This window comes from Ochotona curzoniae, unplaced genomic scaffold, assembly GCF_017591425.1.
Source record: "Ochotona curzoniae isolate NIBS_2020 unplaced genomic scaffold, NIBS_Ocur_1.0 contig_21, whole genome shotgun sequence".
NCBI lineage: Eukaryota > Metazoa > Chordata > Mammalia > Lagomorpha > Ochotonidae > Ochotona > Ochotona curzoniae.
The window spans coordinates 11,320,370-11,332,666 of record NW_024465322.1 but is presented as its reverse complement, the minus strand read 5'-3'; the positions used below and the strand labels follow the sequence as shown (position 1 = coordinate 11,332,666).

The following is a 12,297-nucleotide window of genomic DNA, read 5'->3' as shown; positions in this document are numbered from 1 at the left end:
TTATGATGATGATAATGGTTAATAAATGTCCAGAATGACACCCTCTCTAGCCTCTCATCATAGCAACAAAGCGAAAGTTGCCTTTGCTGCTGCATAATTGAGAGCACTCCTAGACTACTCAAACTCACAAATTGTGATATAGCACAAAGTTTTACTGAATGATAGTCCAAACCAGTGAGATTATATGCAACATTTTAAAAGTTCAATAAATTGTTCAGATGACCACTGGGACACTGGTTCCAACCCTCCCTAGTAAGTGTAAATTCCCTATTTCCTACAACATGACTCACCTGTGATGAGTAGGTGTGGCCGTCCGAGCCACAGACTGGGCTGGTGTACACCACAGGACACTGCTTGCAGGTGGACGACATGGAGCCCCTCCACGGCTTGTGGCCTCCTCCTGCTTCCTTCATACTGTTAGGGTATAAAACAAGCACTGTACTGCATTCCATTTTTTAAAGAAATCACATTTAGAGTAGCATCATTCCTATTCTTGCTGTCATTCTAGCTGCTGCAGGTTAAGCCACATGCTGCTGTTCACTTATCGATCCATGAGGAGCTTTTGGTTCATATATGAAAGCTCATATCTAACCAAACCAGAAGAATGCCTTCCGCACCCCTTTTTCTTGTCACACATATGCTGCCATTATATTTTCCACATGGAGTCTTGGCTTTAAATGATAGGTGTGAGCTCTGTGTTTATAACCCAAAAACAGAATTGGGCTTTTTCGTTCAGATATGAAGAATTCACTCACACATCTGGAACTCCTTAAATGTTTCCCTTGCATTCTCTAAAAAAAAAGAATCAATAAGCAGACATGTACTTCCTGAGAGCTGAAAAGGAATAACCACTCACTTAAGAGAGGAAACAATAATAAAGGAATACAATTGTTGCCACACATACCAGTATGTACAGGGCCGACTTAGGTTTTATGGCAGTAAACCACCCTGTATCATACAAAAGTATCTCAAATCCATTATGCCATGACCTAGAGTGATTTGGAAAAATACTTTTTTTTTCTGTTACTACCTACACTTAGAAGGATGATTCCCCATTTGATTAAGCTGCTCCATTTCTTTGCTGATTCATGTCAACAATGTAGATAGAGGATAGAAAAAGCTTAAAGAGGATGAAACCAAAAAACTAAATGCAAACATTGAATATTACAAGTGACCTAGAAAACCAGTACACATTCACTAAACTTGTTTATGGAGACCAAAACTTGATACCTGTGAATGAAAAAAAGAAAGCATACACTGAAAAATGTTTGTTTTCTTTTAGCTTTTGATATTTTTCCTGAGTAACATACCCAAGTACAATTGCAAGGACGAGGAAGCATGCAAGGCATGGGAATCTCTTCCCCATCCTCTCTTGCTCACCCTTCCCCTTTGTCTGCCTGCCTCTCAAATAAGCAAATTTAATGACTACATTATGGGATCTTAAAAGGAATTCTTGCAATCAAAACTAGTGGAATTAAAAGGTGCTTATGAATATAGATAGTGAGACGTAAATGTTTAAATATTCCCTTTGATGTTAATTTGTACAGTAAATAAATACATTCATATTGCTAAAATACATCCATATAATGGTATTTTTGTTTAATTTTGATCGAGACCAGAATGTGCTGACATGAAATACAATTATCAATGTTACAATACTTTGTACATTTCTATCATTATTTTGACCACGAGGTGACTGTAAACCACATCATTTCCTAATCAAACTGAATATTTACTTAAGGTTATGGGACTTTAGATGAACCTGAATTCATGTTTAAATAAATATTATTTATTTCTGCATATGTAGTGACACATGCAGAATAGTCAATTACACACTTATCATAGAATCCAAAAGAAAATATTCAACACTCTCTCATCATAAGTGATCTTTAAAGAATAGACTGTACATTTCTCAAATGGTTTAGAAAGTTTAGGTCTTGATTTGAAATCTGAACTTCTAAATGTTTAGGTTTTATGTATGCTTAAATCATCTCAGATATAATTCACATGTATTTCATCTTTTGCAGAAAGATGAGATTGCAGCTTTGGGGGTAGACATTCAGCGAGTGGCTGAGAATCCATCCAGAATGTGCACTGCCATTTCCACATAGCTGAGACCAAGTCCTGGCTGCCCACTGGTCAACAGCCACCTGTCAATGCGGATCCTCAGAGCAAGGACAGAAAGCTAACCTGGCTGGTTCCCTACCTCCACCTGGAACACCGAAATGGGATTCCTGGCTAATAGCGTCTACCTAGTTCAGTCTCCTAAGGAAGACAAAACCAAATGGATAGAGGATATTTTCCTGTCCTTTCCTTTTTTTTCCCCCTCACATAAAAGGAAAATAAAAAGCTTTAAGGAAATTTTTTTTGAGAAATGTATCTAACAAACGAAATCAACAAACTAAAAATCAATTAAGGGTCTAGTGTGGTGGACCAATGCCTGAAGTCCTGGCCTTGAACACACTGGGATCCCATATGGGCACTGGTTCATGTCCCAGCTACTCCAATTCCCATCCACCTTCCTGCTTGAGGCCTGGAAAAGCAGTGGAAGATGACCCAACATTTTGGGATCCTGCACCTGTTTAGAAGACTCAGAAGAAGCTGCTGGCTCCTGGCTTCAGATAGGCTCAGCTCTGGATGTTGCAGCCACTTGGGCAGTGAACCAGCAGATGGAAGATCTTTTTGTCTCTCCTCTCTGTAAATTCAACTTTACAATAAAGATAAATAACTCTTAAAATTGTTTTAATTAAAAATGCTACAAATTTGAAATAGTTATACAATTTACTCGGGATACAAATGCAGATGTAACATATGTGTACTATTCAATCAAAAGGAAAAACATCCATAATCAGAAAAATAAGCGTTTTACATGTGAAACCAAAATAATAAAGGAGAACACCACACATTTGTCAATAACCTGTATTAACCTTGGCCTTCATGTACTGAACAATGGGTGCATTCCAACAGTAGTCAGCCAAGGCTTAGGCAGCAGGCATCCAGTTGCAGTGGTACAAGCTGCACACCTTCAGGTGGCATATTTTGTGCCTCTCACAACAGAAAGTGCCTTACCTTTCCAAAAGAATGCAGTTGTAGATATGCATATTCTCAGATATCTGATCGTTTATGAGCATATTGGAAGATACTTTTCACACCCTTTTACCAAATGATATCAAAGGACTCAGACTGCTAAATTTCAAGTTAGGAATGCTGCGACAGAAGCTTGGTCCTTCAGAGTTTAGACACCCTGAACAGACTAGATGAAGGTGGAATCGAAAGTTATCCAGGATGTAGTGTAGTGCTTGTGTGCTGATGGAACATGCAAGCATCCATGATTGCTTGTAAATGGAATGCATCCTGCGTTGTTTGGTTTTCAGGCACACTGGAGAACAAAGAGCTTCAAAAAGAGAAGGGTTGTGGCAGTCACTGCACAGGCCAAGGTGGGCAAGACAGTCTACTCCAGGTTATCAGAATGGCAACGGCCACTGGGAGAAGACCAGATATGAACTAGATCTGGGAAGCTTGTTATTGGACATATTATTCTGAATATCCTTAAAGCAAAAGGGATCCTTTGTTTTTATTGATCAGGTCTCACTTTAAAAATTCCACAGGACATTACCACGCTGTTATTTATTTGAATTATTATCAAATAAAGTAACACAATTTGCTCATATTAATCAAATACAAATTTAAGATGACTGCAACACTGTGTGCATTTAGAAATTGCTCTCCTAACCAAAAAAAAAAATCTTCTGTTAAAAAAAAAGGAAAAAAAATTATAAAATTACTATAAAGGAGAGAGAGAGAGACAAAGAAAAACAAAACCTTAGGGCTGGCACAATGGTTCAGCAAGCTAATCCTACTCCTTGTGGTGTTGGGATCCCATACGGGTGCCAGTTATGACCTCTTTCCAGCCTCTGCTTATGGCTTGTGATGCCATCATCCCATGAGAGGACTGATTCTAGTCCTGCCCCTCTGCTTCTGGGAGATGACCAGAAGTATTTTGTTACTCCATAGGAGAGACCTGGATGGAGTTCCAAGCTCCCGGCTTCAGCCTTGGACAGCCTTGGCTGTTGTGGCCATTTGGGGAGTGAACCACAGAATGGAAGATCTTTCTGCTTTCTCTTTCAGTTATTTTGCCGATGCTCATATGTAGGGCTCGCATTTCATGTGGTTATTAACATACAGCACTACAACAGCAGACCCCTGCTCCCCATATTTAACATTATTTGAAAATGTCTTGGGTTTTTCAGATGATTATTGCTCAGAAGCAAAGTAAACTTCCAAAAGTTAACTCTGTTATTATTTTAACCTCGACTAACTTCACAGTATAACCACTGAGCAGAGTATGAACCAAAATTTACATTCCAAAACACCTGTGTTTCTTGAAGATCAAAGAGACTCCATACTTGGAAAAATGTATTCTCATTTTTAAAACAGTGACAGATGTGTAAGTTAAAAAGGGAAAAGAGTCTACATAAGAGAGAATGACTCATAGTACAACATTTCCTCAAAAGTCTTGAGACAATATTCTGCTTGAATACTTAAATAGATTTTATATGTCAAAATACATCTTGATTCTAAACAGCTTGAGCTTTACTTTTTTTTTTTTTTGTAAACAAAACAATAAATGCTTTAGCTGCTATCCACAAAATAGGCCTGGCAGCCCTAGCAGGCATGTTTAACATGGCAATATTATACTTTATTTAGAAAACAGTCATTATGGCCACCCTACATTCAAGGCAGGAAGACAGGACTTCTTGCTTAAGGCTTCGTTGGAAACTGGAAGCTACTAAAATGAGAAAGGGGCAGGAGGCAGCTGCTTTGTTTCAGTGAGACCCATGAACTGATACAGAACTGCATATAGAACTACAAAGTTCCAACAGTACATGAGATCACCAAAAGGAGAAGCTATGAAAAAATTAATCACAGGTTTCAAAAATTCTCTGCACCAAAATAAACCTAAAGATTATTTTGCACACAAAGGCAGGCTAAGTGTTCCTATCCTTTGTTACATTCATCAAGCTCAAGGACAGACAGGAGCAGCAACTCCAGCTAGGGTTTCCTATGGAAGGGAAGAGATTCAGTTACTTGGCACGTGACCGTTGCTCCACAGGAACTGCACAGGCAGGGTGTTAGTGGGAGCTGAAGCCTAGAATCAGACACAGGCATTCTGACATGTGATAGAGTGACCTTAACGGGCTAAGGACCTGTCCACTCTTCCCAACTTCCATCTCATTTCTGAAGCCCTAATCAGCTCAATGAAAGGAAATCCTGCATTTCTAAGCCGTACTGTTTTTGTCTCTACCATAAATACTTGCTTCCATCCAAAAGTACGCATTTTCAAACATGCCTAACTAATTTTCATTATAGATGGGTACAGTCAGATATGCATGAGATACAGAAACATTTTCTAAGAAACAGAACCCAAGTACCTGTATTATATCTAAAACATTATCAGAGAGGCCTTTTGGGAAGAGTTCTACTGCTTTCATTTGTTATCATTTCATTGTTATCTATATTTACAGCTACCTCTTATGTTCTAGGAATTGAGCAAAGAATTGATAAAATCTTATCATTGGTTCTCCCATTAATTTTCTATTATTTAACCTTCGGAAGCTTATGCATCTTTATGGATTATATTTATGTTGATTTCCTCATGAATATATCATCCATTGTGGTCACAAATATTTTATAATCTGCAGGTACCCTAGAACAGAGTCATAGGATTTCATGGAATTCGTAAGTTACCTGCAGAGAAAACAAAAATAAACAACACAACAACAACAAAAATCAAGTGCTACTTAGGGTGATGTTGTCCAATGCTTTTGATAATGAAAAGCCACAGCCTATCTCGACAACCTGTAGGTTGATGCTAGTTCTATATTTTATAACATCAACTTACACATTTCTGCATTGCTTAGAAATTCTACCATAAGGGTTTTCTGCCCTTTCCCATTTAACCCAAATGATCATTATACTGCCCTGATTCTGAATCCTTTAACATCAAGTGAACTTTGAGGAGACAAACAAGGAAGGAACAGCCATCCTTTCCTCACTTCTCTTTCTGCTATCTCCAAAGCCTGAGAGAGCACAGACCAAACTGTGCAGCCTAAAAATGTTGCTAACATCCAACAGGACTCTCCTCCACAGATAAGCAACAACAGCTGGGAAGTTAATGATGTCATTTTAATCACAGCATAGGATTATGCATCACTTGGAGTTAATCACTGTGTCCTCCTGAATCATATTAAATATTCTGACTGTGCATTTAGCCAGTCTGATTTGTGATTTTGCTTTTCTTACGTCATGCTTCCAGAAATAGAATGGCTCTGGTTGGGGACTGTATTAGTGCCCAATGTTTGCCACAATAAGTTATCAAGCAGTCGGAGGCTTAAACAACTGACGGTTAATCTCTCACAGCTACAGAGGAAAAAGTACTGATACCAAAATCTCCATGAGGGTGTACTCTTTCTGAGGGTTCCAGGCAATAATCTACCCATGTCCTCCCAGCACCTCATGGCTACCAACATTCCTTTTGCCTCATGGCCATGACTCTTACTGCTCCAATTTCATCACCCTTTTTATTACATCCATCTATGCCAAGACTCGCCACGTGTTCTATGAAAGAACTTGCATAACAAAGGTAATGTTGAGCATTAGCCACATGAGATGATAATTGCAGGTCCACCAACAAGGCCAGGAATGTGTCTTTGGGCCATCGTCTCACTCACTTCAAGAAAGATGCTCAAGAACGTCCTCTTCCTATAACAAGGGAATTTTGGGAATGGTGTCCCTGGGTTGGAGAGATGTCTGGATCCTTTATATGTTACAGAATTCCTTCACATTTAAAGGGAGGATGTGGGAACCACAGCGATATCTTGGAAGTTAGACACTGGCCATTAATAAATTAAAGGTTGTAGGTCGAATTTTCAAGTGTGCTTTGTCTTACCCATGGAGCCCTGGCCCTATCTAAGTTTTCCATTGGTAGAAACCTCTGCACACTTGTTCACTAGTGGATTTAAATTTCATCGCATCTCTCAATGAATTACAGCACCATTTTTAATTTTTCACTTCACTGACCTTACGAAGACTATATCAGTATTACAGTTGTGGATAACAGAAAAGCAATAAAGTGTTCAGGTTTATGGAAAAAAATATGAGTGATTTCAACACATTGCATCCAAACCTAAATTTTGTTGGTAGAAGGAAAGAGGACAAATTCAGTGTTTTTGTTCACTTGCATTAAGAGAGAATGGGAATTTGAGAGGAAGCTGAAATGCAGGAGCAGATAGAGACACTTAAGGTCATGAGATGGTGTGGGGGTGGCAGTAGAGACTCGTGATTCCTCAGCAGCCAGGACTGACAGGAGAGAATTAAAAGAAGCACACAGGCACCTGCTGCAGGAAGAGTGGTCCTCAGCCTTTGCTTTCAGGAACAAACACCCGCCTTTGGATGCCCCACACATCTCAAAACTGTTTCATGTGCTTTTTTCCCCCTCTGCATAGTATCTTTTCACATTTTAATCCAAAATTGTGGTGGTTTATATCCAAGCTGCTCCAATTCTGACCTACTTCCCTGCTAATGGTCTGGTAAAAGCAGTGGAAGGGACCTCAAGTGTGTGTGCCCCAGCTTGTCATGTGGCAAGTTCTGTCGATGCTTGTGATTCATGGATTCGGTCTACATTCTCCCTAGATACTGTGATCTGTGATGTGAACCAGCAGTGAAATATTTCTGCTCTCTCCTCTCTTCCCTCTCACTTTATTTTCCGGTTATTCTCTCAAACACATAATACACCTTTAAAAAATTTTTTTCACTGTGTCATAGGAGTGAAATCTGATGGTATATTTGTTCTAACATACAACTATAAATTGATCTGAAATATCTGTGGCATTCTAGAAGCATTCATATCTCAGATAAATTATTTTAAAAGTCACCAAATAAAAGTGTAGAAGAATTTGTTATACCTCAGTTCAGGCAACTGAAACAAAATGATTAGTATTTTATTAAATTATAAATTCTCTAAGTTCTCCATAGAATTTCAATCCTAGATTTGAAAATGTGAGAATAACTAAAAAAATTTGAGAATAACTAAAAAACAATGCTGAAAGGCATTCAACCTAAACTCCAAGTTATGTAGTTTTTTGTTTGTTTTGGTGTGTAGGGAGTGGGTTTGTTTTACTCCTTACATTAAGTAACCATGAAGCTACACCTACGTCTCACTGGAAAATTTAATCTTCTTTTTCATTTTGATGCTACATGTGTATATTTTGACAATCATGTGAGTTGATGCTCAGTTTTCTTTAAGTTGAGAGCTTTTTAATCAAAAGAATATGCTTGGATAGCATATCTATCATTGCCATCAAAAGACAATAAATCACGACTTACAAATCCCCTTGTTGGAGTGACATTTGACACGATCAGAAATGGGAATGAAATGCAGATGTTCAATAAATGGTGTAGTTTTACTAAATATAGAGCACACACAGAAGTGAAAATGCAACTTATGAATTATGTATTACATTTCATATTTAATAACTACAAGAACCCTCTGGATTCTCAAAAAAAAAAAAAAGTCAGTTTACTCAGAACTACCAAACAGGCCACTTGTCCAGAATTTCAGGTTTTCGAAGGAAGTCAATTAACACACAGAAGTTTCTAGCATTAGTCTTTCAGGCTATGTTCTCTAGCTCTGGCTTGAAATTATTTATGGGTGGGCCTGAGATCATTTTTTAAGATTTATTTATTTATTTTTACTGCAAAGCCAGATATACAGAAAGGAGAGACAGAGAGGAAGACCTTCCGTCCACTGATTCACTCCAAGCAGCCACAATGGCCAGAACTGCACCGATCCGAAACCATGAAACTAATAAGCAATTCTAGCAAGATTCCAGGACACGGAGTTAATATCTAAAAGCCAATAGGTTCCCAATTTATCTGCAGTGAAGAAACAAAATTTGAAGTTGAAAACAGTATCCTTTACCTTAACACCCCGAAATGCAGATGTGTAAAATCTGTGTGGGATGCAGGATTCTCCCAGTTCATCCCAGTCCTGCAGGGCACAGGGATCCCCAAGTGACTGGGGTTGACCACCTTCTGTGCAAGGAAACACTGATCATCAAAAAAGCTGAAAAATGTTTCCCAAATATCAGATTCGCAGCACAAATTACTCAGCAAAAAAGCAAGCTTTCAGCAGCCTACAAGTGCTTGTCACATCCGAATGATTAAGTGTCTCTGTATAAAAGCATGCATCACAATAATGAATCAGATGAGAACCTCCAATAAGAAACATAGCTGCACCAGCTGGCTTGCATGGCAGCAACATTACAGTGTAAGATGATGAAATCTCCAACAACTGATGACAGCTTCAGTATCCTGAGGCCCAATTTAGCTGCTTGTTTTGACAAGCACATCAGAGAGAACAACTGGCAAATCACAAGGCAATTGGGGTAGGGAGGGACAATAAAAACAGCGATGTTCACATGGGCAGCTCATAAGATGACAGAAATGATTAACACTGCAGCTTCCATGATCGAGAATCAAACATTTATGCCCTTTTATTCAGTCTTGGTGTTGTGTGAGTATGTGTGCGTGTGTGTGTGTTCTTTTCATCTGAGAAGCAGGCAGAGCTGGGAGACAGCTCCAATCAGCTGGCTGCTCTCCAAATAACCCAGGGCGGACCAAGTAAGACCAGGTCATGGCTGAGGACTCAGTATAGGTATCTGCTATGTGTGGCCATACCAAATACCTTGAGTCACCCATTTTCTGCATTAGCAGGAAGCTAAAGTCAGGAGCCAAGCCAGGAATTGAACCCAGACACTCCTATGTGGACTGCAGGAGTCTTCACCAGTTTCTTACATGTTAAGCTGAATGTGCCTGGTGTGACAGCTTAGAGGCTAAATCTGTACCTTGCACCCTATGGGTGCTGGCGGGTGTCCCAGCTACTCTTCTTCCCATGCATCTCCATACTTGGGGCCTGGAAAAGCAGTAGAGAACAGCCCAAAGCCATGGAACCCTGCAACTGCAAGGGAGACCCATGACAAGCTGTTGGTTTCTGGCTTCAGATAGACAGCTCCAGCTGTTGGAACCAGGTGGGAAGTGAACCAACAGATGGAAGAGCTTTCTCTGTCTCTTCTCTCTATATCTGCCTTTGCTATCAAAATAAATAAATCTTTAAAAAAAGCAGATTTAGTTAATGTTTACTTTTTAGCTGAGTATATATGAATGCTTAAATATATTTTTATAAACAATGAAACTGGTTAAGTTACACTTTCTGCAATGTATTAAATTTTATAAGATATTACAAAACATGATTGACTAGTTTTAACAATACACACGAAGAAAAAACTGTATCAGTGACATCAATAATTATGTCAAATTAAACTTTTAATCACATTAAGAATAATTAACCCAGCAGTTTAAAAGTCTCTTTTTCAGATGTTAGGTCAAACAATGGCTTAGACATATTCAGATGTTACGATTGATATGCATAGCACCTAAGAACCAAGAGGACAATGTCCCGGACATCAGACAGCGCTCAGTGGAAAAGCGTCCTACTCAGTCAGAGAGAAAGCGCTTAGGAGAAGATAACAACGAGCTTCATGCTGAATTTCACCATTAGAATAAGATACTTTATTAATTAAATTATTAAATATTCTCAAGTAATTTAATAGAAAACAAATATAATTAATATGTAAACCCGGGATTAAATTTCATGCAAAATAAAGTTGCCCTAAATAAACTGCCACAAGGGAATGTGAGTGGTTTGATCACCATTTGATTTAATTACAACCAAAAAGTTGGCTTCAAGGGTGAAAGAAAACATTGCTAGCTTCCTGGGCCTTTGGAAAACAGAAAAGATTGCTGAATAAATTTTTACTGAAGAGATTAATGGAATATTACTGTTAATTCTAGCAGTGAGAGTTCAAATAAGCCACTATTTTATAGCTTTACATTATTTGCTTCACTGTCTCTAAACACGATTTGTCATAAATGTCACAGATATCATACATACATTAACTCATTATTCTTTTTTCATTATATCACGCACTTAAACAATTCTTTAAAAAACAGGCTGTGGAGAAAGTGAAAGTCATACCGAAGAAACCACATACTGAGATTCACACGGTGATAGGCAACATAACAAAAACAGAAACCAGACTTTTCAAAACTTATTTTCACAATAAAAATTTTGACTAATTCTTCTCTATGTCTTTATTGCAATTAAATGTTGATCAATTCTTGCTATTTTCAGAAATTGCACTCACAACATTGCACCTTCTATTAAATCAATTTTTTACACCATTAAATTTTTAATCCCTTTTAAATCACTGTATATTTAATAGAAGCAAGCAAGTTAAGAACTGATTAACTTACTTTTAAAATGTATTATTGGAAACCAATTAAATTAATTCCTAACTATATACTCAAATCTCAGGTATGAAAATTTAGACAGAAAAATAGACATGGAGAAATTTATCAAGAGCTGCACATCCATCTGACAAACACTTTAAAAAACTCATTATGACAGCTATTAAGCAGGGAAGAGCGACTGCATAGAAAGCTGTTGATCACGGTCCTCTTGGATAATTTTGTATAGTTTTCCAATTTGTACAATGATTGTCACTTTAATTGTAGAAATTACATTATTTTGCTGATATCTTTATATTCATGTAAATATACATTGATCATGAATCCTCATATTTTCAATTTCAGAATATATATTTTCAAGGACATCTGGAGGGCTTTCTGTATCAGATAATTCTGAAAGATTGTAGAGTCGTTTAGACCAAATGCTTCTTAAGTGATTGTTCCACCGATAGGGAAGTCAGAATCTGATAGTCACTAACTTTGCCACTAGAAATCTTCCATCGGTCTGGAAGTCTGCCAAAGCTCTTCTCTTTTAAGAAGGACGTCAAATAGATTTGAATCAATTTAGCATTACATCAATTTTCTCTCTTGGCAAAGCTGAAAATGCACACAAAGATTTTAGATTCCTATTAGAGACTCAAGCTTTGGACTCTGTTCTAGCCAAGTTTCAAAATTAGTGCTACAAATCTGCATGAAAGTTTCATTGGCTCTTCTGAAACACAATACGGACCTTCCATTATTCAGGAGTAATCCTACTGCAAGTGAAGAGAGTCGAAATTTCCCACTCCAGAAATTCTATGACTCTTCCCACTTTCTTATTTTGTCTTATTCTAGCTGGAAGGATTGTGGGGACCTGTCTCATCACAGGAGCCCTACAGAAGGCAAAATGGAAAAAGGCAAGCAGAGATTGAGCTCAAGTAGGAAGAAATA

General features: G+C 38.0%; 1 protein-coding gene across 5 annotated transcripts in view; it reads right to left on the bottom strand.

Annotated features, from left to right (window-relative positions):
• SPOCK3 (SPARC (osteonectin), cwcv and kazal like domains proteoglycan 3) overlaps positions 1 to 12,297 on the bottom strand; it is a 117,282-nt gene that overhangs the window by 42,488 nt on the left and 62,497 nt on the right. For 4 of the 5 annotated variants that reach the window (XM_040971422.1, XM_040971423.1, XM_040971425.1 and 1 more), the window contains one exon: positions 291 to 414. The exons of the other annotated variant lie outside the window; for it this stretch is intronic. In XM_040971422.1, coding sequence (XP_040827356.1) covers positions 291 to 414 — 124 coding nt within the window. The remainder of the gene's footprint in view (positions 1 to 290; positions 415 to 12,297) is intronic. 5 annotated transcript variants of the gene reach the window in all.